The sequence below is a fragment of the Loxodonta africana genome, chromosome 9 (assembly GCF_030014295.1).
Source record: "Loxodonta africana isolate mLoxAfr1 chromosome 9, mLoxAfr1.hap2, whole genome shotgun sequence".
Lineage (NCBI taxonomy): Eukaryota > Metazoa > Chordata > Mammalia > Proboscidea > Elephantidae > Loxodonta > Loxodonta africana.
Window position 1 is genome coordinate 12214649 of NC_087350.1, and position 22493 is coordinate 12237141.

A 22493-nucleotide genomic window follows, 5' to 3' on the forward strand; every position below is an offset into this window, starting at 1 on the left:
GTATGAGGACAGTTGTATTCGTAATGAGTTTGTTTCATGAAGGGGCATGGCAGTTGGGATGAATATTTTCTACGGTTATGTGCAATAAGTTTCAGTAGGGAGTATGTGTATATTCTGGGAAATGAGGAGGTGGGTATCTGATGAAAAAATGAGATTGTGCATTTGCACAGGTTGTGGGAGAATTGAATTTGTGTATGTACTGGAAGCACGTTGACATGGTTATGTATGAGATTTTGAGAATGTGGCAGTTTCGAAACATAGGATAGAGGGCCTGAAATGGGGTTTCCTTGTATTTATATAGCATGTGCAAGAGATATTTCATTGACTGAGAGGATATACTGGTATGTGTAATCGTGAGTCAGTGGGTGAATTTTCCTTGGAGTGTTCTGCATGTGTTTCTTTGGAGAATGATAGGGTGTTTGTAATTTTGTCTGGGCATGTTTGGAGGTAGGGGAATCAAGACCAATTTCTAGAGATATGTGACAATCTATGGTGTTCTGGGTGCTGTACACTTGAAGTGATTGGGAATCTGTGTGTGTGTGTGTGTGTCTGGTATGTGTGGGCAAGTAGGGTGGTCCTGTGTGTGTGTCTATTAGCTAGAGTGCTGGAAGTGTTGATGTTTTGGAGTTTTATTTGCATCCCTGAATATGTGGGCGTTGCTACGATTTGGAATCGAATCGACGGCAGAGAGTCTGGTTTTGTTTTTTGGTACTCATGGTTGTGTTTTGGGTTAGCGTATAGGGTGTTTGTGTCTGTATGAAAACAGTCAGGGATTCTCTTTGTGCCTATTCTTGTCTAATTCTTGGAGAATTTGGTGGCTTAGCTTATATGTGCATTTTCGGTGTTCATTGCCTGTACTTGTATATATTAGTAATACAGGTTGTATGTGGTTGTGTGTGTGTTTGGTTTCATTGGCTTTCTGGAGTGTATTCTGGAGGATTGGGGGGTTCAGTATGTATATTTGGAAACTGAGAGGCCTTGCATAAATTGTGCATTCATTTGGGAATTGTCTATTGTATGTGTTCTAGAGATGTATGATTTCTTGTGGACGTGTATTAGGGTGGCCTTTGAGGTTAGATTTTTAACTTGGTGGTGTTAGAGAGCTTGATTGCGTGTACAGTGTTCAGTGAGTATATATGGGTACTATTGGTTGTCCATGTACATCTTCAGGCCCATGTTGAGAGTATATATAGTTGTAGGAATTACTGTGTGTATTCATGCTCTAGGGTTTTCTCATAAAACTATACGCAGTACAAGAAGTTATGTTTGTGTATTTAGAGTGTGGGTAGTAGTTTATGTGTGTGTTCAGGAGTTGTGAGGAATTGTGTGTTCTGGAAACATATAGCGATATTTGGTTTATATATTAGGGTTGGGAGTTAAGGGTTCTTCTCATGGTACAGACGCAGTGTGTGTACATACTCACAGGAAAGTGGATCAGTTATGCTGGAATCAGCTCCAGTTAATTTGAGATAGTAGATGGTGCATATCTCTGCCCAAACATGGGTCAGTGACATCAGATGGTACCTTGAAATTAGCAATGGCAGGATTATTTATATCAGGTAAATTGTCAGTGTTTACAAATCAAGACTTGCAACGCTCGCAATGGAGACTGAATTGATAACATTGGTCACTGTGTGTGTGTGTGTGTGTGTGTGTGTCATTAGAACGTGCTAATTTAGGCATCACTTGGGTACCTATCAGGTAGTGTGAGTGGGGCATTTGGAGGACTTATGCCCTTCTATGTCTCCATGGAAAAGACGTGTGACAGTATTGTATCCTTTCATCTCACTGTTCAATCTCTTAGCTTAACAAATAATCTGAGAAGGCAAAATATATGAAGAAGAATGGGCATCAGCATTGGAGGAATGTCACTGACAACCTGGGATATGCACATGACAACCTTCCATGCTGCAAATGAAGGAAACTTGAAGAAATACCTGATGAAGACCAAAGACCACAGTCTTCAGCATGGATTACACCTGAACATAAAGAAAATGAAATCCTCACACTGGACAAGCAAAGTAAATAGAGACATATGTGAAGTTGTCAAGGATTTCATGCCCCTTTAATCAACAATCAAAGACAATTGAAGCTGCAGCAGGACTTCAAAGGATGGTTTGCTATGGGCGAATCTGCTACAAAAGACTCCCTTAAAGTTATAAAAATGGAAGATGTCATTTTGATAAAAAAAGGTGCACCTGTCCCAAGCCTGGCATGGCAGTCCCACCAAAAGGCTGCCCCTCAGAGCTTGGTAACCCTTCTAGACTCAAAGAGCACCAGTAACCAGGAAATAGGGAAAACATGTCTTAGCACCTGGGCCTGGGAAGAGAGAGTCCCAAGAACCCTGAGTTGATGGGACCTCAGTTAGCTGAAAAACTGCCAGATACAGGCTTCCACAGCTGGAACCCCTCCAACCTTGGGTGTGGGTACGCTGAACCTTCTGTGTGTCCCTGTGTTGAGATGTGTAAGGATGCAGGTAAAAGTCTCAGTCATACCCGAGTAAGTATGTGGGGCCTGGCCTAGCTCTGTTGACTCAGAGGAGCTGACAGGTAAAGGAGATTAGATACTGGGTCTGTGTTCCTTGAACAATCTGGAAGAAGATGACACATCCCCTCTTACAATAGAGCTTCCCAGCCACAGCCCTCGACTCTCCTGTCACGGGAGGCTTCAGGACCCCAAAGAGAGAATGGATTGTGTTTTCTCTGGTGTATCTCATCACTTGGTTCTTCCCAGGCAGGCTTGATGCCAGTTCAGTGGGAGTGGGATTAGCAAGGCAGGGGTTGGAGTCAGATAAGTGACAGGGGAGGGCATGGGAAAGCCCTGTCCTAGAGGAAGGACTAGGAGGATGGATCTAGAGAGCACAAAGAAGGCTTCCTGTGAATAGACATGACTGTTTCTTTCCTGAGTCCTTTCTTTTCTGAAGCCTCACCATGCTGCTAGCCCTGGGAGTCTCATCTCAGCGTCCTGTTTTTCTGATAGGGTGATCTGACCTTCTTTATTTTCCCCCATGATAAGTGCAACTTCAGACACATCAGATGGTGTCCAGTGACCACGATGGACCCCAGTTGCCTCCACACATGCCTCCTACCTCTCTTGGACCTACCCAAGGACTTCTGCGCCTTCGTGATGTCCGGTTGAACATGATGTCCATACTTTGTAGTAATTATGTTGTATTTTGTTGGCAGATATTTTAAATACAATATTTGATCGATAATACATGGGAGGGTTTTGTAGAATCTTATCATTTGGTTTTGAATATTCTTTTCGTTGTTGTTGCCTTGGGTTTAGCAATCACTCCTCATGTTTTCCACCTACAGCCCTCCTAGCCATCAATCTGCTCTATGTGTGCATATTGTAGATTTTCATGTAAGTGGGATCATGCAATAATTGTTCTTGAGATTTCAGTTATTTCACTGAGGCCAGTGGTGTCAAGGTTCATCCATTTATTGCAAGTAAGAGAATTTCTTTGCTCTTTATGGCTGCATAATATTGCATGTATCTGTATGGCACATTTTGTGTATCCAGTCATCTTTTCGTGGACACTGGGTTGTTTCCACCTTTTTGATTCAATGAATAATTGTGCAGTAAACGTCAGTGTCCAAGTATCTGCTTTCTTGCTTTCAATTCTTTAGTTTATGTGCCTACGAGTGTCTATGATAATTCTTTGTGAAAGCATTTGAGGCGCCATCAAAGTGTATTCTACTGTTTTCAATGGACATGGTGCCCGGTTTCTATGTTTGCCTGTTTGTTTTGGTTTTTTTTCTGTCAATAGCCATTGGTGTGGTGTGGAGTGAGACCTCTTTGTGATTTTGATTTGCATTTCCCTAATGACTGATGATGTTGAGCATCTTCTCCCTTGCCTACTGGCCACTTGTATATTTTCTGTGGAATAATGTTGATTTATGTCTTCTGCCCTTTTTTTCAGTTGGGCATTTTTTTTGTGTATGTGTTTAGTTTTAGGCACTCTTTATATCATTGTATATGAAACCCTTAAGCAAGTACAGATTCCAAGTGTATTGTCACAATGAGTAGTAGTCTTCATTTTCTTGATTGTGCTCGTTGATGCAGAAAAGATTTAAATTTTCACCAAGACAAATTTATCTGTTTCTTTTGTTTCTTCTGTCATATGTATGACGATGTGGGGGAAAAAAAAAATTCTGAAAACATAACCCTGATGTTTACTTTTAAGAGTTTTATGATTTTATCTCTCATATTTAGGTCATCGATGCAATTAGAGTTAATTTTTTTATATGGTGTAACGTATCCAGCCCAATCCTTTTCCATGTGGAGATCATGTTGTCTCAGCATCATTTGTTGAAGAGGTATTCTTTGCACATTGAATGAGCTTAGCTTCAATGTTGAAACAAATTGGGCAAAGATGTACAAATTCATGTCTCAGTACTATACTGTTGGCCTCTACGTCTGTTCTTATGCCAGAACCAGACTGTTTCCTTTATTACATGTGTGTAGTGCTATTTTATATCTTCAAGTTTGCATGCCGTACTTTGTTCTTCTTTTCCAAGATGGTTTTGTATATTTAGAGCCTTTGTGTTTGCAGTATATAAATTGTCTGTGTTCTTGTGTATTTGATTTTCTCTCCTTTATATGATTTGTAAGTGGTAAGACATGGATCCTGAGGTTTAGGAGAGAGGAATAGGAGAGCCTCAGCATCTTGCCCCAGGAATGAAAATCCCACACCAAGATTGCATGAAGGAAATTTCCAGAAGGGCTGATGATGTACAGAGCTGGGAGATATGGGGCCATTTTTTTTTTTTTTTTAGAGGTATATGTCATGAGATGAAGAGAGAGTTTACCCTGAAGAAGAAAAGTGAAGCTTGCTGGGCTGTGCCCTGGCTGCCATCAAGGGCATAAGGAGGTTCAAGGAGGCAGAGTCCTGATCATCATAGTTTTAGGAGACGGGCAGGACAGGTGTGTTCTCTGGATGGAGCTTCTTTTCCCAACATCACAGTATGTAGATATGTTTTATCACTAGTAGTATATGCATTTATTTTTCTAGTGAGAACTCTCCACACACCCATTTAATGAGACCATAAGCAAGGAGGTCTCACCATAAAGGCAGATGCCAGTCTTCTTCCTGTTCCCAGATGAAAGAAGTTCTTAGGGCTTTACACCAGCTCTACCCTGTGGCCTCCAAATGGTGACTGCCAAAATACCAGAGTCTCAAGCTATTCATAATAAGTATCCGTAAGACAATTGTCGGGTGATGGAGAATCTAAATCTATGGTCTTGATGTTGATTGAGACGATGGTTACACCACGATATTTAAAATTGCTGAAGCTCACAAAACTATAAATCAAATGGGGGAGTTTGATTGCACGGAAATTATATAACTCTGAGAGCTGAGTTTAACAGAAAGATATTTTTTTCCCTAACTGTATTGGTGCCTGATTTGTAACAGTAAAAGTTTGGAAGATTTAAGGCTGTTTGAAGCTCCTGGCAGAAAGGATTAAGGAGCTGGCTGGTGATGGAAAGGTTGATCGTTCACGGCCACCAAGAGGCTCCTAGGAACAAATGCCTGGTGATCTCCTTTGGAAATTCAACCAGAGAATACTCTATGGAGCACAGTTCTGTTGTGAAACGCGTGGGGTCGCGATGAGTTAGAACTGACCCAACGGCACTGGTTTGGTTTTTCTTTTGGAACCAACCTGGCTGCCTCTTACTGATTCTGTGATCTTGGATCAATTGTGTCCAGTATGTACAGTGGGAATGGCCTGTAAATCATGAGATGGCTTTGACTTTTATGTGTATCTGTCACAAGCACTGAGCAATATCTCACGTGAAACATATTCAGCAAATAATAGCAGATACGACCATTATTATTGTTTTATGTTAATGTCCTAGTTCAAGTGAAGACAAGGACAAGCTTCCTGCCTTTAGAAAAGCACAGTCGACAGGGTGTAAGAACACGGGAACAGCGACATGCGGTGCATGGTGAGGGGGCTGTGACAGGGTAAAGTGAAAGTGAAGCTGGGCACAATCTCAGGAATAGAAATGGATAAGCCCAGGGACTTCCTTGACCTCTCTACTCATCCAGACCTGAGTCTACTCCAATATTCTTATAGAATCTTCTCTAGACCACTCCAGCCTTCCCCACTTGAACACTATCACAGAAGAAATAGCAGAAAGCTTCATTTAGGCCCTATTCTGGGAAAGCATATTCCACACACTCTCTCTCTATCCTTGCAAGAGCGATCCAAATAAAATGTGATTATGCATGTCTTACTGGTCAGAAAGCTGCTGTTCAGACACCGGTGGTCACACAGCCAGCAAGAGACAGAGCTGAGGTTGAAACTCTGCTCTGGCTGACCCCAAATCCAGCCTTTCTATGGCCTTTTTCCTCTTTCTTCTTCTGGGCACATTGTTCAACTTGGCTGACACTCACTCTCAGTTGTGGGGAAGGGAGGGAATTCTTCAAGTGATGATGAAGTGTTAAGAGGTGAGGAGAAATTCAGGGAAAACTGGTGTGCAAGACCACACCAAACACGGAAAAAGACCTGGACCATCAGTCTAGGCTCTATTCTATGTTCCTTTGGATGACTCTGAAGGCCTGGTTACTCGTTGTCAGCAGCTGTGACTCACTATGCAACCAAGTTCCATTGAATCTCACCCTATATTCTTTCTTGGAACCAGGAGAGTGATATCTGCTCCTTCCCATGCCCACATAGCATGGCAGCAATACAAATTGTGCACAAGGGAAAGAGAGGTGAATTTATAGACAGGGAATGGACTGTCAGAGCAGAGGCCAAGCCTGGCATACATCTCAATCCATCTTTACTACACTTGAGACATTTCACCAAAGAGAATATTCAAATGGCCAACAGACACGTGAAAAGATGCTCACTGTCATTAGGCATCAGAGAAATGCAAATAGAAACCACAATGAGATACCATTTCACAGCCACTACAATGGGTAAGATAAAAATGAGAAAAGGGAAAAATGACAAGTGTTAGAGGGGATGTGGGGAAATTGGAAACTTCATCCGTTGCTTGTGAAAATGCAAAATGATACAGCTATTTTGGAAACACTCTGGCAATTTCTCAAAAACCTGGAGATATACCTGCCGTATGACCCAGGAATTCCACTCCAGGTGTATGCCCTTGGGGTCTAAAAGAAGTGATATGAACAGACATATGCAAACCTATGTTCACTACAGCACTATTCACAATAGCAAAAAGATAGAAACAACCTAACCGCCCAACAACGGATGAATGGATAACTAAAATGTGCTGTATACATACAGGGGAATACTACTAAGCAATAAAGAAAAATGAGTTCCACAAACACCTTGGAACATGGAAGAACCTGTAGGACATGAACAAGTAAAATGCATCAGTCACAAAAAAACAGATATTGTATGTTATCACAGTTATGAAATGACATGAAAAATAAAAATATGGAGAAAATAATGTTCATTAGTGTTTACCAGAGATGGGGTAGGGGGAAAGGGGAATTTCCTCTCTAGTTAGTAGATACTTGTTATTTTTCATGATGGAGAGGTAACACTGAATGAGAGTGAATTATACAAAGCCTGGTGAAGGTAAACCACATCAGTAAAATATACACAAGGAAAAAATATATATATTAGGCATATATGTGTATAGGCATGTTTCCATGAGTGTGTATGTGTGTGTATACAGGTGTATGTGTAGGAATACATATATGCATCTATGTGACTGTATGCACACATGTTAATACATATAATAAAGCACATAGAGGGAAGAGTTGTGAATATTTCTGAGCCATAACCAAATACCCTGTTGGATTAGTTTTCTGGATTTGAAATATTAGAACTAGAGTCTTGTGGAACATCTTGGTCAGTTGGGCTGATATGGTTCATAAAATTATGTTTTATGTCCTAGTTTGCTGAGTAGTGTTTGTGGTTTTAAAAGCTTGTGAGCGGCCTACTAAAATGCAACTATTGGTCTCTACTCATCAGGACCAAAAGGGAATGTAGGAAACCAAAGGCTAAGAGAAGAAACTTGAATTGTGCACGTGAAGAATGTTCAAATGACAAGTCTTTTGTTACATATATATTTACCACAATAAAAAGAAAATAAAAAACATTGTGGAAATCGAATAAAACTCCAGGATTCATTATACTTTCTGTTCTATAAGACCTAAGCAAATTCACTCCCTTTAAGAAATGTGCACTCAGTCCAAAATTCAAACATTGCTGCTTAAGAGGCAGTTAATAACATGAGAAATAAAGTCATTTGAAGTGCAAACACTCTCAAGCTTGCTCTTCAAAGCCTCTAATTCAGGACTCCACCTCCCAGCTTTCCTACTGGACAAGGCAGGCAGCAGTGCTGTCCTTAGAAAGCAAGGAATTCATCACCCAAAGGTTAGTTTTGCCTCAGGCAGCCCTGCTGGTCATTCAAACCTCCTGGACTGCCTTGCAATGAGAAACACTTGATTTTCACCTTACCTGCCTCTGCACTTCCCACTACATTGTATTTGCGTTTTTACATGCACTGCCACATTCTCTCACTGTCCTCTGGGTCTCCACATCTAGGAATACGGGATAAGAGATCTCTTAAGGAAAAGTCCTCAATATGTATCCTTCAGTTTACTTTTTCTCCTGTGTTGTGATTAGGAAACCATCTCAGCCAGTGTTACTTCCTTCCTGTCTACACAGCAGTTACTGTGGGAACGACTTATTTATTTTTTAGTGTGTAAACAGGCGCTCCTTGGAAACTCTACCGGGCAGTTCTACTCTGTCCTATATGGTCGCTATGAGTCGGAATCGACTCGACAGCACTGGGTGGGTTAAACTAAATTCATAATTTCAGTCAGCCCTTAAATAATCCGTTCTAGAATTATGTCACTGTATTTCTTTTTCTTTTTTTTTAATTTCAATAATCTGATACTCTTTTTCTGGAAATTGCGATATTTGCATTATTTCTCACTTCCTTGGATGATGACTCTTTAAGACCCTACAGAGCCAACACGTGCAGCCCGCAAGTGCACAGGCTGAGAGAGAAAGCAGGGTAGCTGAATAAGGCTCAATCATCACACCTTGTCATTTCCTCTAATGCTCTGAGATTGGGTGGCAGATCACCTATCTTCTGCGTCCTGTCACCCAAGAATGGAGATGATTTTTATCAGTGGACAAGGCCTTCCTTACACTTTCCCACAGCGATGGTCAGAGAACTGGGTCCAAGGGACTTTTGGTCTCACCCTTTCATGGACAGTCTTGGTCAACTTCATATGGGCTAATTTAATCACATATGCTTCCAGGGTCAAAGATTTTCATGTAGTAGAAAAAAAGATTGCAGAATTTGGACCCGATTGTTCCTGCACAATGCAATGTTTAAATCATGGGCACTGAGCTCACTCAGTCAAATCCAATGGCCCTAAATCCATTGTGTGCATCAGGGGAAAAAGTCGATGGACTCACTGACAAGCAGAAGAATCAAGGAGCAAGCCTGCTTTTCCTGAGTGCCTAGATACTATGATTTGCATCACCATTCCCATAATAGGAAGGACTGGATTGAAAATCATGTAAGGTTGCCCTATGATGCAAGCTGAAATGCTAAGAAAAGTTGACAAGATTTTGCTTTTATCAGTCACAGTAAGTAGCTTTAAAAAAAGTTAAGGTGGTTTTCTTGAATCTCTCTAACTTCATCATCTAAGCTGAGATGTAAGTAGAGTTGTACACTGTAGCTGCCAGAGAGAATACCAAGAAAGGCACATCAAGAAACTATTTCCTGGCTGCAGAGAATAAAGGGGTGGGCAGTTTCCAGAGAGGCAGAAACTGCCTGCAGGTGCTCTTTTCACGGTGACTGGGAAAACACTGTAGATGCTGTAAATAGAAATATTCTTTGGGTCTTATCAGGTTTATAGTTCAGCTAAAACTCAGAAATCATGAGGCAATTCAAGAGGACCACATTATGAAATGACTTTCTCACATAATTGTAGCGACGGGGGGAGAAGAGCCCTTGTCCTCTCTGGAGGAAGTCTCTGCTTTTCCACTACAACATGACTGCTGTTGCATTTTCCTGCAGCATTTCCTTCTTGAGTCAAAATGTCTTCCTACAGGGACAAGATACTATGTTAGTCCCAAAACCCTTGCCTTTGAGTGGATTCCTACTCATAGTGACCCTACAGGACAAAGCAGAACTGCCTCATAAGGTTTCTAAGGAGTGCCTGGTGCATTCAAACTGCCAAGCTTTTGATTAGCAGCCATAGCTCTTACCCACTATACCACCAGGGTTGTTAGTGCCAGTAGGGACATTTTGTTGTGTGAAGGCTGTCCGTGTGGAACACTTCTCCTCTGCCTCTCTCCTTCTGCCATACCCTCCCATCCAAAAACCACTGCTGCTGTGAGAGCAGGTTTAAAGTTGTTCTCACGTGACTTTTCTTTTTGCAACCGCTTGGGGTCAGCACCCTCATCTCACAAGACCAGTTTTTCTACCAAGGCTCTGGAAAAAACTAAATGAATACTTTTTCAAATCATTTTCACTATAATACACTGAAAATTGTGTTCACGGTGAGTAAAAAGACAAACGTTCTTTCTTTAAAGATGATAACACCATGGTTCCTACAATGATTTAGGACATTCATTGCTGAGCCTGGATTCCAAAAAGCAAGAGTGTGTGATGGAGACATGTGAAGCTGAAGCTGAGGAGTAGTGCTTCATGACCCAGAAAGGCCAGCTAGGAGAAAGATGGGAGCTAGTGTGTGTGTGCATGGGGATTTGACTTGAGTGAGTAGAATCTTGCATTGGTCTCACGATACCCACCCATTTCAGGGCCATGGGGCCCTAACTAACAAGTGAAGATCCGAGGGCCGTAGCATTGTAAGCACTTTTTCTTCAGAGAAAAAGGTTTTCTGCCTTCCTCGCCCTTACATCTGCTCTCTGCCCACTAAGCCTAGGTGCTCAAGAGTGTTTAGTGACTATTCAATATGCCAGATAATCAAAATGTCCTGTAGAGATTTTGTGAAATCGGTATGCTGGTTTGGTTTGGGTGCTGTGTTTCATGTGGATGGAGCCAAGATTTAAGCTCAGGCCTTTTGACTGCAAATTCAGGTCTGTTCTTCTGAGGGTAAGTCATAACAGCTTATTATTTTCTGCCTCTTGGTAGTTTTTCTAGATAAAATACAAGCCACTTGTTGACTTCAAATGTCTGTTAAACAAGGAGTAATATTGTTGTAAATATATCCCCATTATTATGTGAGGAATCCTTGGAGGCCTTTATTTTCTTTGCTTAAAACTGGCAAACCTATTCTTGGGGGGACTTTGAAGTTGAAGGGAATGTTAAAGTTAACATTGTAGACTCTAGACTAAAGAAATACAAATGGGATCATTGAACCCAGGCTGGGGACATTGACTTTATTTCAATTTATTGTTCTAATGGAACAAATATATGTATATATAGGAATACATCTTAAATTTATAAAGAGAAAAAAAGGAGGAGGCAGGGCCAAGATGGGAAAATAATCAGACGCTTCCTGTTGTTCCTCTTATATCCAAGACATGAAAGAGAAGTGAATGGATTTTATATGACAATGTAGGAGCCCAGATCATCAAAGACAAAGCTGAGGAGTTGGACTGAGCAGCAGGATGCAGGAGAGACAGTTCAGAAGCAGTAAAAAATGCCAGTTTTGAGGTTGTCAGCACACTGCTGGCTGGGTCAGCTGGTGCATGGCAGGCTGAGGAGAGCAGTAGCATTCAGGACAGGTTTCACCATGTCAGGAGAGGCTGGGCAGCGGAGAGTCTGCAGAAGCCTCCGGATCAGGATGGAAATGGTACTGGACCTGAGAAAGTTAAGTGCAAGGTTCTAACCTACTGCCTATTGTGTGGGAGTCAAAACAAGCCCTCCCCCTCCAAGATGCTAACAGGGGGAAGTGCCTGTTTTCCCTACCTGCACCCACCTCCGGCTCCCCGCTGTCCACTCTGACACCAGTCAGGCAGTATTCAACAACTGCCAGGCCTCTAACCCAGATCTCAGGGCTGTCTGCACTGAAACTAGTCTCTTGGCTATAAAAATTCACCATGCCCCCTCAGCTGGGAAGTCAGGCCAGGAGCTACCCCTTTGCCTGGGCACTGGTATAAAGGGTCTGAGGACATGTCGCTCCCTTCTACCCTGCCTGTACCTGTGTGGGCCAATTCAACACCATGAGGGCATATACTTGAAGCCTGTTTTCAACTGCAACAGCCAAGGGGTAGTTGCAGAATCGTGACATTTGATGTCGCCCTGCTCATTAAACAGGGACCTCATCCACACACATCAGGGGCCTGAGGGCTGTTGGTTATTACCCAAATCCATCTAGCCACCCAAGACAGGGGTCAGAGAATATACAGTGCCTCCCACTCCCTAGAGCCAACAGCATTGGGTGCCAAGGACTAGCTGCATGACTTCTTTAATATCCCAAGCATCCTGAGACCTGTACAGTGTTATGCTATTTTCCCAGCGAAGATCCTGAAATGTAGAGGACTTACAGAAGTTTTCTAAAGTCAAACACCAGGGAATGGAGGAGCCAGGGCTCTGTCCTTCACTTACCATTATTGTCTTTCAATGTTTGATATGTTTGATATCTCATCTCTTTGTCTTGATTTTTTCCCCAACAGAATCTTACTTGTGGATGTCTCCATTCAGATCCCAGTTAGGAACTTCCCAACAAATGCAGCAGCTCACAGGCACCAAATGCCAAAACACTGAAACACCCACTGCTCTGAACATGGGGTCTATGCAAGTGCCCGAAGAATCAGACTACTAATGCCTCAGTGCTTCTTAGCCCTGTGTACCAACCCTGCCCACATCTAGCCCTGCATACTCCAGGCATCCAGGTCTGCCATAAACATCATCAAGTCTCCGCTTTTCCTGGGCTGTATTGTTGTTCTGTAAGGTAGGTTTCCTCTTGTTTGTAAGGAACTATTTCAATGTAAGTGTAAGACTAAATCTACATCAATTTAACCCTGGAATTTCAGTCATTGTTTGGAAAAGAAAGGGAAGAATACTTATAGGATGCTCCCTGGAAGATTCCAAAGTTACCTGAGGTCAGTCCCCTTGACCACAGCAGGATGGACCTTCCCAATTGAGTTAAATGAGATTCTTTCCCATCCAGAAATAAGGCAAAGGGACTTCCTTACTTCTCTGTCTACCTTCATAGCCCATATACACACTATCAAAAGAAATCCTCATAAATATATTTCTAACATATTCTGTCTCGCCCTGTCCTCACCAGAAATAGGATACTACCATTGCTTATTTAGAAGTCCTCTTGAGAATTCATGATACCACTTATTAGAGTAAATGCAGAGAAACAGAAAGCCATGTCCCCAAGAAGCCAAGTCTTGATCCTGTCAAGTCAAATAAACCACACAGGAAAATCCCTGGGTGTGCTGAGGATCATTTTAGATCTATTGTCCGACATCTTCCTAGCAAACAAACAAAAAAAAGCACCTTAAAGAAAAGTGCAGCCTCCAGGCTCAATTATAGAAACATTAGTTAATGGCCAAGAAGGCTGAAAGGTTGAAATGCAAATTTCATTAATAGATGGTTAAGAGACAGAGATATTGATAGGATACCCACAGAAAGCTCCCAAACCAAGCCACAGCTTGTGAAAAATGGGTGATGACAGTGATCACTGGAGATTTATCAATGAGCTGTGAGAGGCCGCAGCCAGACTGTCCCCAGGAGCATTCTGAGGACATCAGGTAAAGCTGGAGGAAAGAGCTAAGTCAGTCACATGTGGATGTGGAAAACGGGGGTCACCTGTATCTTTTTCTTTTCACAGCACCACAGTCCATCCAGCAGTAGAGGAGGAACAGAAAAAAGAGTCAATGAGAATTTCTGCCAACAAAACTATCTTTAATCTCAATTTACAGAGCACTATTCTTCAAAGTAAAAGTAAAGCTACTGTGCTTCATCTCCCACCATGGAAATACATGTGCACCCTGCCCAGGCTTTGGCCTCCCTCTCTGCCCTCACCGTATCTGTATAACAGCCAAGAAGTACCACTAGGATAGGGGAGGAGCATTAGCCTAATAAGTATGGGGGAGGAGTTGACAACCCTAATCTATTTAGGGGACCCCAACTTGAGGGTCTGACATATACAAGAGGAGAGCTCACTACTGGCTAAGAAGATGCTTCTTCCTTTTTCCATGTGTGGAAGGGTCACACTTTCTTTTTAGAGGCAGTGAGGGTTGGACCTCTCCCACAGTCAAGGGTTGCCTCCCAGAGACTCCAAGGTCAGCCCCTGAGTAGGGCCGCTTTGCAGCAAGTGGTGGAGTTCTGACTTGAGCTGGGATCTTACACTTGGCAGCTGTATGTGCAGGTTAGCTAAGACTCACTGTCTCCGGAGATCGGAGCTGGGATGCTCCCCAGGTACCCCGAACTCCATGGTGCAGAATGCTGGAGGCAGGGAGAGGACTCTTGGAAAGACTCCAGGGCAGTAGGCTTTCTTGAGATGCCAAGAGGAAGTCAAGGCTGGGGAGTTCCTCCTCTTCCTTTTCTTCTTCACTGCACCCTTCTCCTTTCCCAGGTGTTTCACTAATACAAGAGGCTTCTAAGGACATTAAGGTTCCTCTGTTTCCCAATCTAGGGTAGGTGCGACTAGGGTGCCGTTGAGGAGAAGTTGATTGTTCAGATTTAAGTTCCTGTGACATGGGACTCCATGTAAAGAGAGCAAGTTCTTTTGACGTAGACAGATGACTGTACCTGCTGCCATCTTTTGGCAGGTCATCTGCATCCAACTTTTTTGTGCTCGTTTTCTTGCTCATCTGTAGTTGGCTGTTGTGGTTATCTGTGCTCCCTGCATTTTGACTGCTCCCAGACTCTGTACACGGTGACTCCCTGGTTGGCACACCGTAAGTTGGGGATGCCTCCACACCCACGTTTCCTTTCAATTCCAGCATTCTTTTCTCTACCAGCTGCAAGGAAGGAAAATGGATAATTACTAATTCTATACAGATTGTGAGAACACATGGCTGAGTGGGTGGTGGAGACCATAGTATTGGGGCAGGATTTAGGGAAGTCAGTCACATGAGCGTCCTTCAATAACTAGTACTGCAGCTCTGCCTCTCCATCCTCTTGTGTGGTTTTCCCAACCACAATGCCTTACCACTCCACTCCTATTCTTGGCCACTGCATTATCTCTTACCTCCTCATTCTGTACCTGCTCCCACACCTGGAGCTGGCCTTCCCCAGAAGCCATGACAGCCAAGGCACTGTCGGGTTAGATGAAATCCTGTGGGTTTCATGTTATGATTCTCCCTTCCTCCTCTGGTTTACCTGAGTGAGAGTGAGTCTTTCCTCTTCATCCAGCTCCTGCCTTAAGGACAGGGGATCTACCTGTGATTCTGGTGATAGTAACATTTCCAGGAATTGAGGGTGAATAACTGCTTCCACCTGTTAACGGAACGAGGAGGCCTGTGAAAATCCTTGACAAGGAGTAACCCTGATTTAGAGGTTCTAGAAGACAAGGAATAATCTCCCTCTCGAATTTGCATCCAGTATTGTATTAAAATATCACCACCCCAACCTACACATACGCAGACACTCATACACACACACATATACACACAAGAAAAGGACACACACATTGATCATGGAGGAAGGAACTGAGCTTAATTACAATGTCTGGGGTAAAACTCCAGATGTTTGGTGGCTGGAACACCAAAAGTACAGAGCCCACAGACACCAAACCTCAGGTCCTGGCCCACCTTGGTGATAAGTGCTTCCTGTGCACACAGCTTGTCAATGTAGCTCAGGAGTCCCGGGTCTGGATACAGCTCATCCTCTTCCTGTTGTTGCTCATTTTCTTCTTCTTCTTCATATTTTCCATCTGGCTCCACAGTGGCTGAATGGGCAGTTCCAAGGAGATCTTCCATGATCTCAACATACTCTTTGACGGCTTCGGGAGGGATTTCATGGGACCGCTTGGGCTCCCAAGGGTGCTCGGTTCTGTGTCGATGTTGCTTAGGGGGCTGTGCCATGGAAACTCCCTTCTTTGGAATGAACACCGTAGGAGGGGGTGGAAAGAGCATGTTTATGTGGCAGCAAATTCCGGCTCTTTCCACTTGTTACATATTGAATTGTGTCCCCCAAATGGTTGTCAACGTGGCTAGTCCATGACGCCCAGTATTTTGTGGTTGTCCACCATTTGGGGACCTGATGTGATTATCCTATGTGTTGTAAATCCTAACCTGCATGATGTTAATGAAGCAGGATTATAGGCAGTTGTGTTAATGAGGCAGGCCTCAGTCTACAGGATTTGATTGTATCTTGAGTCAATCTCTTTTGAAATGGAAAACAGAGAAACAAACAGAGAGGAGAGGAACTTCATACCACCAGGAAAGTAGTGCCCAGAGTGAATCTAGTCCTCTGGACTCGAGGTCCCTGTGCTGGGGAGCTCCTAGACCTGGGGAAGATTGATGACAAGGACCTTCCCCCAGAACCAACAGAGAGTAAAAGCATTCTCCAAGAGCTGGTACCCTGAATTCAGACTACTACCCTCCTAGACTGTGAGAGAATAAATTTGTGTTTGGTAAGTCCATCCACTGTGGTATTTCTGTTCTAGCAACACAAGATAACTAAGTCACCACCCAACCCCATGTTGTAAAGGCAGAATTATGGGGACACTGTCATCGTTCTTGGTAGGGCAGGCACACCTGAAGTCACAAACACTGTGAGAGGAGAAGATGTAAGAGGCAGACACTCTAAGACAGTCAGCTTGTGGGGAAACTCGAAACTACTTCTTTTACAAGAAGTCTCACTGACACCCACATTTAAAGCTGATCAGATATTGGAGCCCACTTTTGATAATCCATGTGAGACTGTAGTTATAAAACGGAACCACCTCACTACTAGCATGTAATGAAGAGTAGTGGAGATCCCAGGCATCTGGCAGTCTCTGCTAATAGAAATAGCCATTGCCCCCTCTTGAAAGAAAAGTACCACATGTGAAGACAATGCCTTCTCCCAACATAACCAGTCCCTACATGCCTCCTTTGACCCCGGGCCCGTAGCTCCTGTTGACCTTGCTTAGCCATACCTGGACGCTGGACAACCATAGTGGATGAAGGCCCCTGAGGATCAACATTGCGTGGAGCTGGAGGAGGCAGGCAGACAGACACATTCCTCTGCTGCAACATCTGAATCTCTAACTCCTCCTCTGCCTCAAACTCCATGAACCTGACAAGGGTGAGGGAGGCACAGGCTGTGCTAAGGAGAAGGCAAGATGCACCAGGAGCCCCAGGACCAGGCAACAGCCAATTTGGGGGCAGTGGAGAAAAATGTGCCTTTAATGACCTGTCCAAGTGGCCAGTAAGTCCATTTCCCAGGAGGAAAAAACAAGATATGGGTCCCTTACATGTTCACCACATCATCCCTTCACGTTCAGCACAACTCATCATAACATAGGAAGGTTGCGAAGGAAATGAGCCATGCCTTCTTGGAAGCTCCTCCTGACGCAGCCATAGTGCTCACTACTTTTCCATACCCTTAGCACCTGATAGCACACCACAACACTGACACTGGTTGGTTGAATTGAATCAGACCTACATGACACACAGGAGGAACCACTCATGCGCACCGTTCTCCAAGCCTCTCCTGCCCTTGCCTAAAACGCACATGGTAGAGGTAATAGCCTGAACCTTGAATGGGATGAAGTTGATTGCAGATAACACCAAGGACTAGTTCCTAGAGTCCGGGTCCTAGTCTCAAGCTTTGAGGCCTTGAGATATAAACCAGGCGGGCAAGAGGTCCAAGAGAGATTTGGAAAAAGGTGGAATGTGAGGTTTCCCAAAAGCCTCAGGCTCCTTTGATGATTTTTTTTTAAACCGAGGGAGGAAAGGCAATGAGGGACAGAAACACGTCCAACAGGGTGACTGAGATGCTGCCTTCCCCTGAACTCACCTTTCCAGCCTGGGCCATTCTTGGATGGTTGTAGAACAGTTTTGTACCAGTTGTCATGAGGAAGAGTGGCCCCAAATTCCCTGTTATCTATATGGACATTGAGGCAAGCAGGAACCTGTCTGGTACAGCATATCCCCTCACTGCAGAGTGTCCACAGATTGGACTGTATCTCCATGGGCATCCACAGTGTTTATCCCCATTCTGTCTTAACACTCCAGTTTCAGGCCATCCACAAATCCAACATGCAGAAGGGGTGAATTTCTTAAGGAACGTAGAACAGAAAACTCCAAGCAGTGAATGTGGTGGTAGAAGTTGTCTGAGGGTAGAGCGGGATCATCAGGGAACCAGGAGCCCTCTCCACGTGTACACCTCCTCCTCACACAGCCTCTGTGATTTGTACCAACTCTCCCTCTTCATTCACACCTCATCACTCAGTCCCAACCGGGCCAGGATGCCATGGACTCACTTTTCTGCCATCTCATAGAAGATGATCCGGTCAAAATTGCTTTTGCGCCGCCATTCCTGTACAGACCACCAGAGTCCCTCCTCCAGGATCATGGTGGGCTTCAGTCTAGCCAAGGATCGCAGGACTGGGCTAAATACCCATGCGTGTCAGTAACTTTCGGCAAATACATATTCCATCCCCATCTTGACCCCATCCCTACACACATCCCCTGCCCATCATCACATCTATCTTGCTATTTGTCCGTGACAGTCCCTCTTCCAGTGTTTTAGATTTCAAATGCTTTTGCCTCCAGGATACCATTAACTATTTTGGAATCCAGGGAATCCCTAAGACTGCTGGAAATTTGGGTTTAGTGGACTGTGTCTTTATTCCTGGGTGAGTGCTGGGGAGTGGGGAAAGGAAGAAGATGCCTTCAGTCTTTCAGCCAATGAGAGCAACATGTATGTGGAAAAACATCCTGTGAATATGATCAGAGTTCCATATTGATTGACCTGTTGGGAAGCTCAGGGTTGATAGAGATGGCTCTGCTCTGAAAAGACAAAGCTTCCCACATGACTAATCACTCTGCCTTTCATTCACAGAAGCCCATGACCCTGCACCTCATTGCCAATTTCCATTCACACACACTGTAGCTAGGACAGTTTTGCTCTTGTGGGTACTTTTTATGGAGTACACTTCATATATTAGGTCATATCGTCTTCTTAGCTCTCCTCTTAATGAACTGAAATTGTCTCCTTATTTGATGAGATACTCTAGGGTGAAGATGTACAATGCCCTGCTCAGGATTACAAATCTAAGGAGGACAGAGCCCAAGCCTTTCACCACTATGCATACTCTACCACCTCCCTGTTGTAACTGGAATTCTCCAGAGGAATGAGGGTGGGAGTAAACTTAAAGTGGTTGTCCTAGGCCTTGCCCGTTTCACGTCTCCTGAGGCAATGGCCAAAATACGCTCAGCTCCTACGTTGGAAGGTAAAGACCAGTGGAACAAAGTTGTTTGTGATCTGAGATCAAAACTCACATCATGCCTCCTCACTTTACCACAGCGTTTAAAAAAACCAAACCCTTTGCCATTGGGTATATCCCAACTCATAGTGACACTACACGACAGAGTAGAACTGCCCCATAGAGTTTCCGAGGAGGGGTGGCGGATTCGAACTGCTGACGATGTGGTTAGCAGCCATAGAACTTAACTACTATGCTACCAGGGTTTCTACCGCGGTGTTTAGTCTCTTGTAAGGAATTGTTAAGGTAACGATTCCAATATAAAGATTGACTTCACATACAAGGTGGTCAGCATCAATTGAGACAAGATACCTGGATATGTTGTACACAGGGAGGTGTGTATAATAATATTATTGGGAATACAGCTTCTCATAACATATCCCATCACCCTCATGACCTTCTCTCAAATGTTATTAAAGATCCTAACCTCCATTGTGTCTCCCCAAGATCTCTTTGTTTGAAAGCTGCAGGATAATCTCAGCTGTCCCCACTGATTAGGGTACTCACATGAGAAAGCAGAAAAGAGCTTCTGTATCAGGGCTTTGGGGATGGTACCTCCAGGCCAGAGACTTCAAGCATTGCCAACGTCGGTAGTTCTGGTAAACACTCTGGGGATTACAGGAGGAGTCATTCAGCGAAGGCCTGGATTGTGTGATGGCCAGGCTTTTCTCCCCAGAAGAAGCACGTTGGCCTGAGCAAGCCTTCACTTGGGGGAAAATGGAAGCCAGCTGGGCAGCTGGTGGTGGAGCTTGAAGAGAAAGAGCTGGGGACCAAACTCCCCTACAAGCCTGAGTAGCCACAACAGAAGTGGCAGGGATCACAGCAGAGGCTTCCCCAAAAGGGGGTGGGGCATGCTCAACTGCGCCACTGGGAGCCCCTGGGGCACTCCAATTAAGTGGGGTCTGCCCCATGACAAAGGTCTGAATTCCAGGCAGCTCTGCTGAACTCTGTTTTGTCCTCACTTGAAAAATGACCTTGCCAGGCCTGGCCCCACTGGGGCCAGAATCCCCAGCGCTTGGCACAAGAAGTGTCCTGGGGAAAGCAGAGAGCCCAAGAGGGGTGCCTGGAAGGCATGATGAAGTCATGAGGGGCAGTGGGTGCTGCATCCAGGGTGTTTGCTGTGGAGGTCCAGCAGTGTGTGGGGGAAAGGGCAGTGCAGTGAAAGGAGACATGGAGGCACCAGGATTCATGGTCATATCTGGTCCCAGCACTGGAGTTGCTGTTGAGACAAAGGAAAAGGGTAAATGGAGGTGGAGGAAAGGCAACCAAGTGTTAGGTCATCCGAATTCCCTGCCTGGTCACTGGGAATCAGCACAATGAATCTCAAGTGATGGGCAGCAGTATGGAAGGGGGAACTGGTGAAGACTGCAAAAAATCCTGAGATTGAATTAGATGTTCCTTCCTTCCAGTTGAGAAGTTTACTGATAGAGAACTTGTGAGGAGTTCAACCAGACTCCCAGGCCTCTGTCTACCAAGAAGTAAGAGGCCCAAGCTATGACTGACTCACAGAACCTGTATCAGGAATCCCAGGCAGACAGGCTGCCACTCTCATAAGCTGTTTCCAACCCATGGAAAAGGGTTGACATCCACTCTGTCCGAAATGCCCCAGCAGGCTCACTAGCAGGGAAGGGACTTTCTGAAGTAGAAAGTGTCCTCTAGATTTTCTTGAAGGAGTGAGTCTTTAAGTGAGTGTTTTCCCCATCTCCTCCTGAGCGTTTCTTTTCATGATGTCTGCTACAAAACCTCTTTCCTTCTTTCCCCAGCACCCTGTCTCATTTTTTCCAATCTGTCTCTTCAAGCCTTCCTAGGTGGGATATTCCGGGTGGTGTTAAGAGTCCACTCCTTTTTCCTCCTCAGACAGCTTGTCCCCAGGGGAAGTGTCAAATTTGAATTCCCAAGAATTGGACGGGTGGCAGGAATCTAATAACACACCCTCTCACCTCCTGGCCTACCTCCTTCTGAAGACATCTCCACAGGCTTGGGCCCTGACCACAGCTGTCTGGCAGCCTTCAGCATGTGAAATCGCCACGTCCTGGACTCAGCATGATCTGACTCCAACAGATGCTCATGGATCCAAGAAAAGGAGGGAAAAGTTTGAATCTAAACAGGAGTAGAATGTAGGACTCCAGACATTTTACAGTGGGGGAGGGGTGGAGGGCAGGTTGGGATGAGGAGATATTCCATGAAAGATATCTGACAGGTAGGCAAAAGCTACCTGTTTCCTTCAAATTACAGTTGACAACACAAATCATGTGAACCTCTTATGGCCATTTGTCGGTTCTTTCTTAGATCCAGAGCACAAAGGCTCTACTCTAGACTTCAATTCTTATCAACATACCTAGCTTTGTGCCCCTACACCCACCCTGTTCCCCAACTCTAGGTGGTAGGTTCTTGAATTATTACAAGGTCACCAGTACTTCATGAGCAAAATTCAGGACACTTTGTCTAATGGAAGGTGGGGTCCTTATAGAGACAAGAAATCTGAGTGTTTGAAATTAGGGTTTTCTGAGAAGTTCCATTGTGTTTGGTGTGTGTGTGCATACATTAGTGTATCCATTATTGTTTAGGAAGCAGTCCTTGTGTCCCTGAACTCCCATTCCTTACTGAAAACTCTGGGGGCTGCAGCATGACCAGCCTTACCCGTGATCCTTTTTCCTGGAAAGTCCCACTGTATTAAAGGAAGGCCAACAGCCTCTAATTCCATGACCAGAAGTAGATTCCTGTTGTTTCTCAGGTTATTATATTGTACATTCATATTCAAGTATCTTATTCCTAGCAATGACTGTAATTAAGTAATTAAAGAAAGATACCTCTGAAAAGTCAAACAGTTCCAGATAGATTGTACAGTGGCAACGCCTCCCCCCGCCCCCACACCTTTTCTTGGCAACCAGATTCTCCATCTGAGTGGAAATCGATGATATTTTCTATTTCTTTTTCCTCTTTCCAAAAATATTGTATGTGACTGAGGGTAACTAACAGAAGCTATGCTCATTTACCAAAAGTGCTTTCAGTTGCCTTTTTTTTCATTATACAATTAAGGTGTGTTCCTATATATATATATATATACCCCGTGCTGTATATATATTTTCCGTTAAAATTAATGCAAGCTTGTATGTTTATAGTTTTTTTTTCCTTTCTG

The 22493-nt window shown here is 44.1% G+C and overlaps 1 protein-coding gene across 1 annotated transcript in view; it reads right to left on the reverse strand.

The window, feature by feature from the left end:
- LOC135232403 (NUT family member 2D-like) overlaps positions 1 to 21370 on the reverse strand; it is a 79049-nt gene extending 57679 nt beyond the window's left edge. The window contains exons 1-7 of the mRNA XM_064290960.1: positions 21307 to 21370; positions 19862 to 20102; positions 18350 to 18478; positions 17024 to 17160; positions 15690 to 15991; positions 15259 to 15375; positions 14319 to 14897 (exon numbers count right to left, since the gene is read on the reverse strand). Coding sequence (XP_064147030.1) covers positions 14319 to 14897; positions 15259 to 15375; positions 15690 to 15991; positions 17024 to 17160; positions 18350 to 18478; positions 19862 to 20102; positions 21307 to 21370 — 1569 coding nt within the window. The remainder of the gene's footprint in view (positions 1 to 14318; positions 14898 to 15258; positions 15376 to 15689; positions 15992 to 17023; positions 17161 to 18349; positions 18479 to 19861; positions 20103 to 21306) is intronic.
- Between the last annotated feature and the right edge of the window lie 1123 nt (positions 21371 to 22493).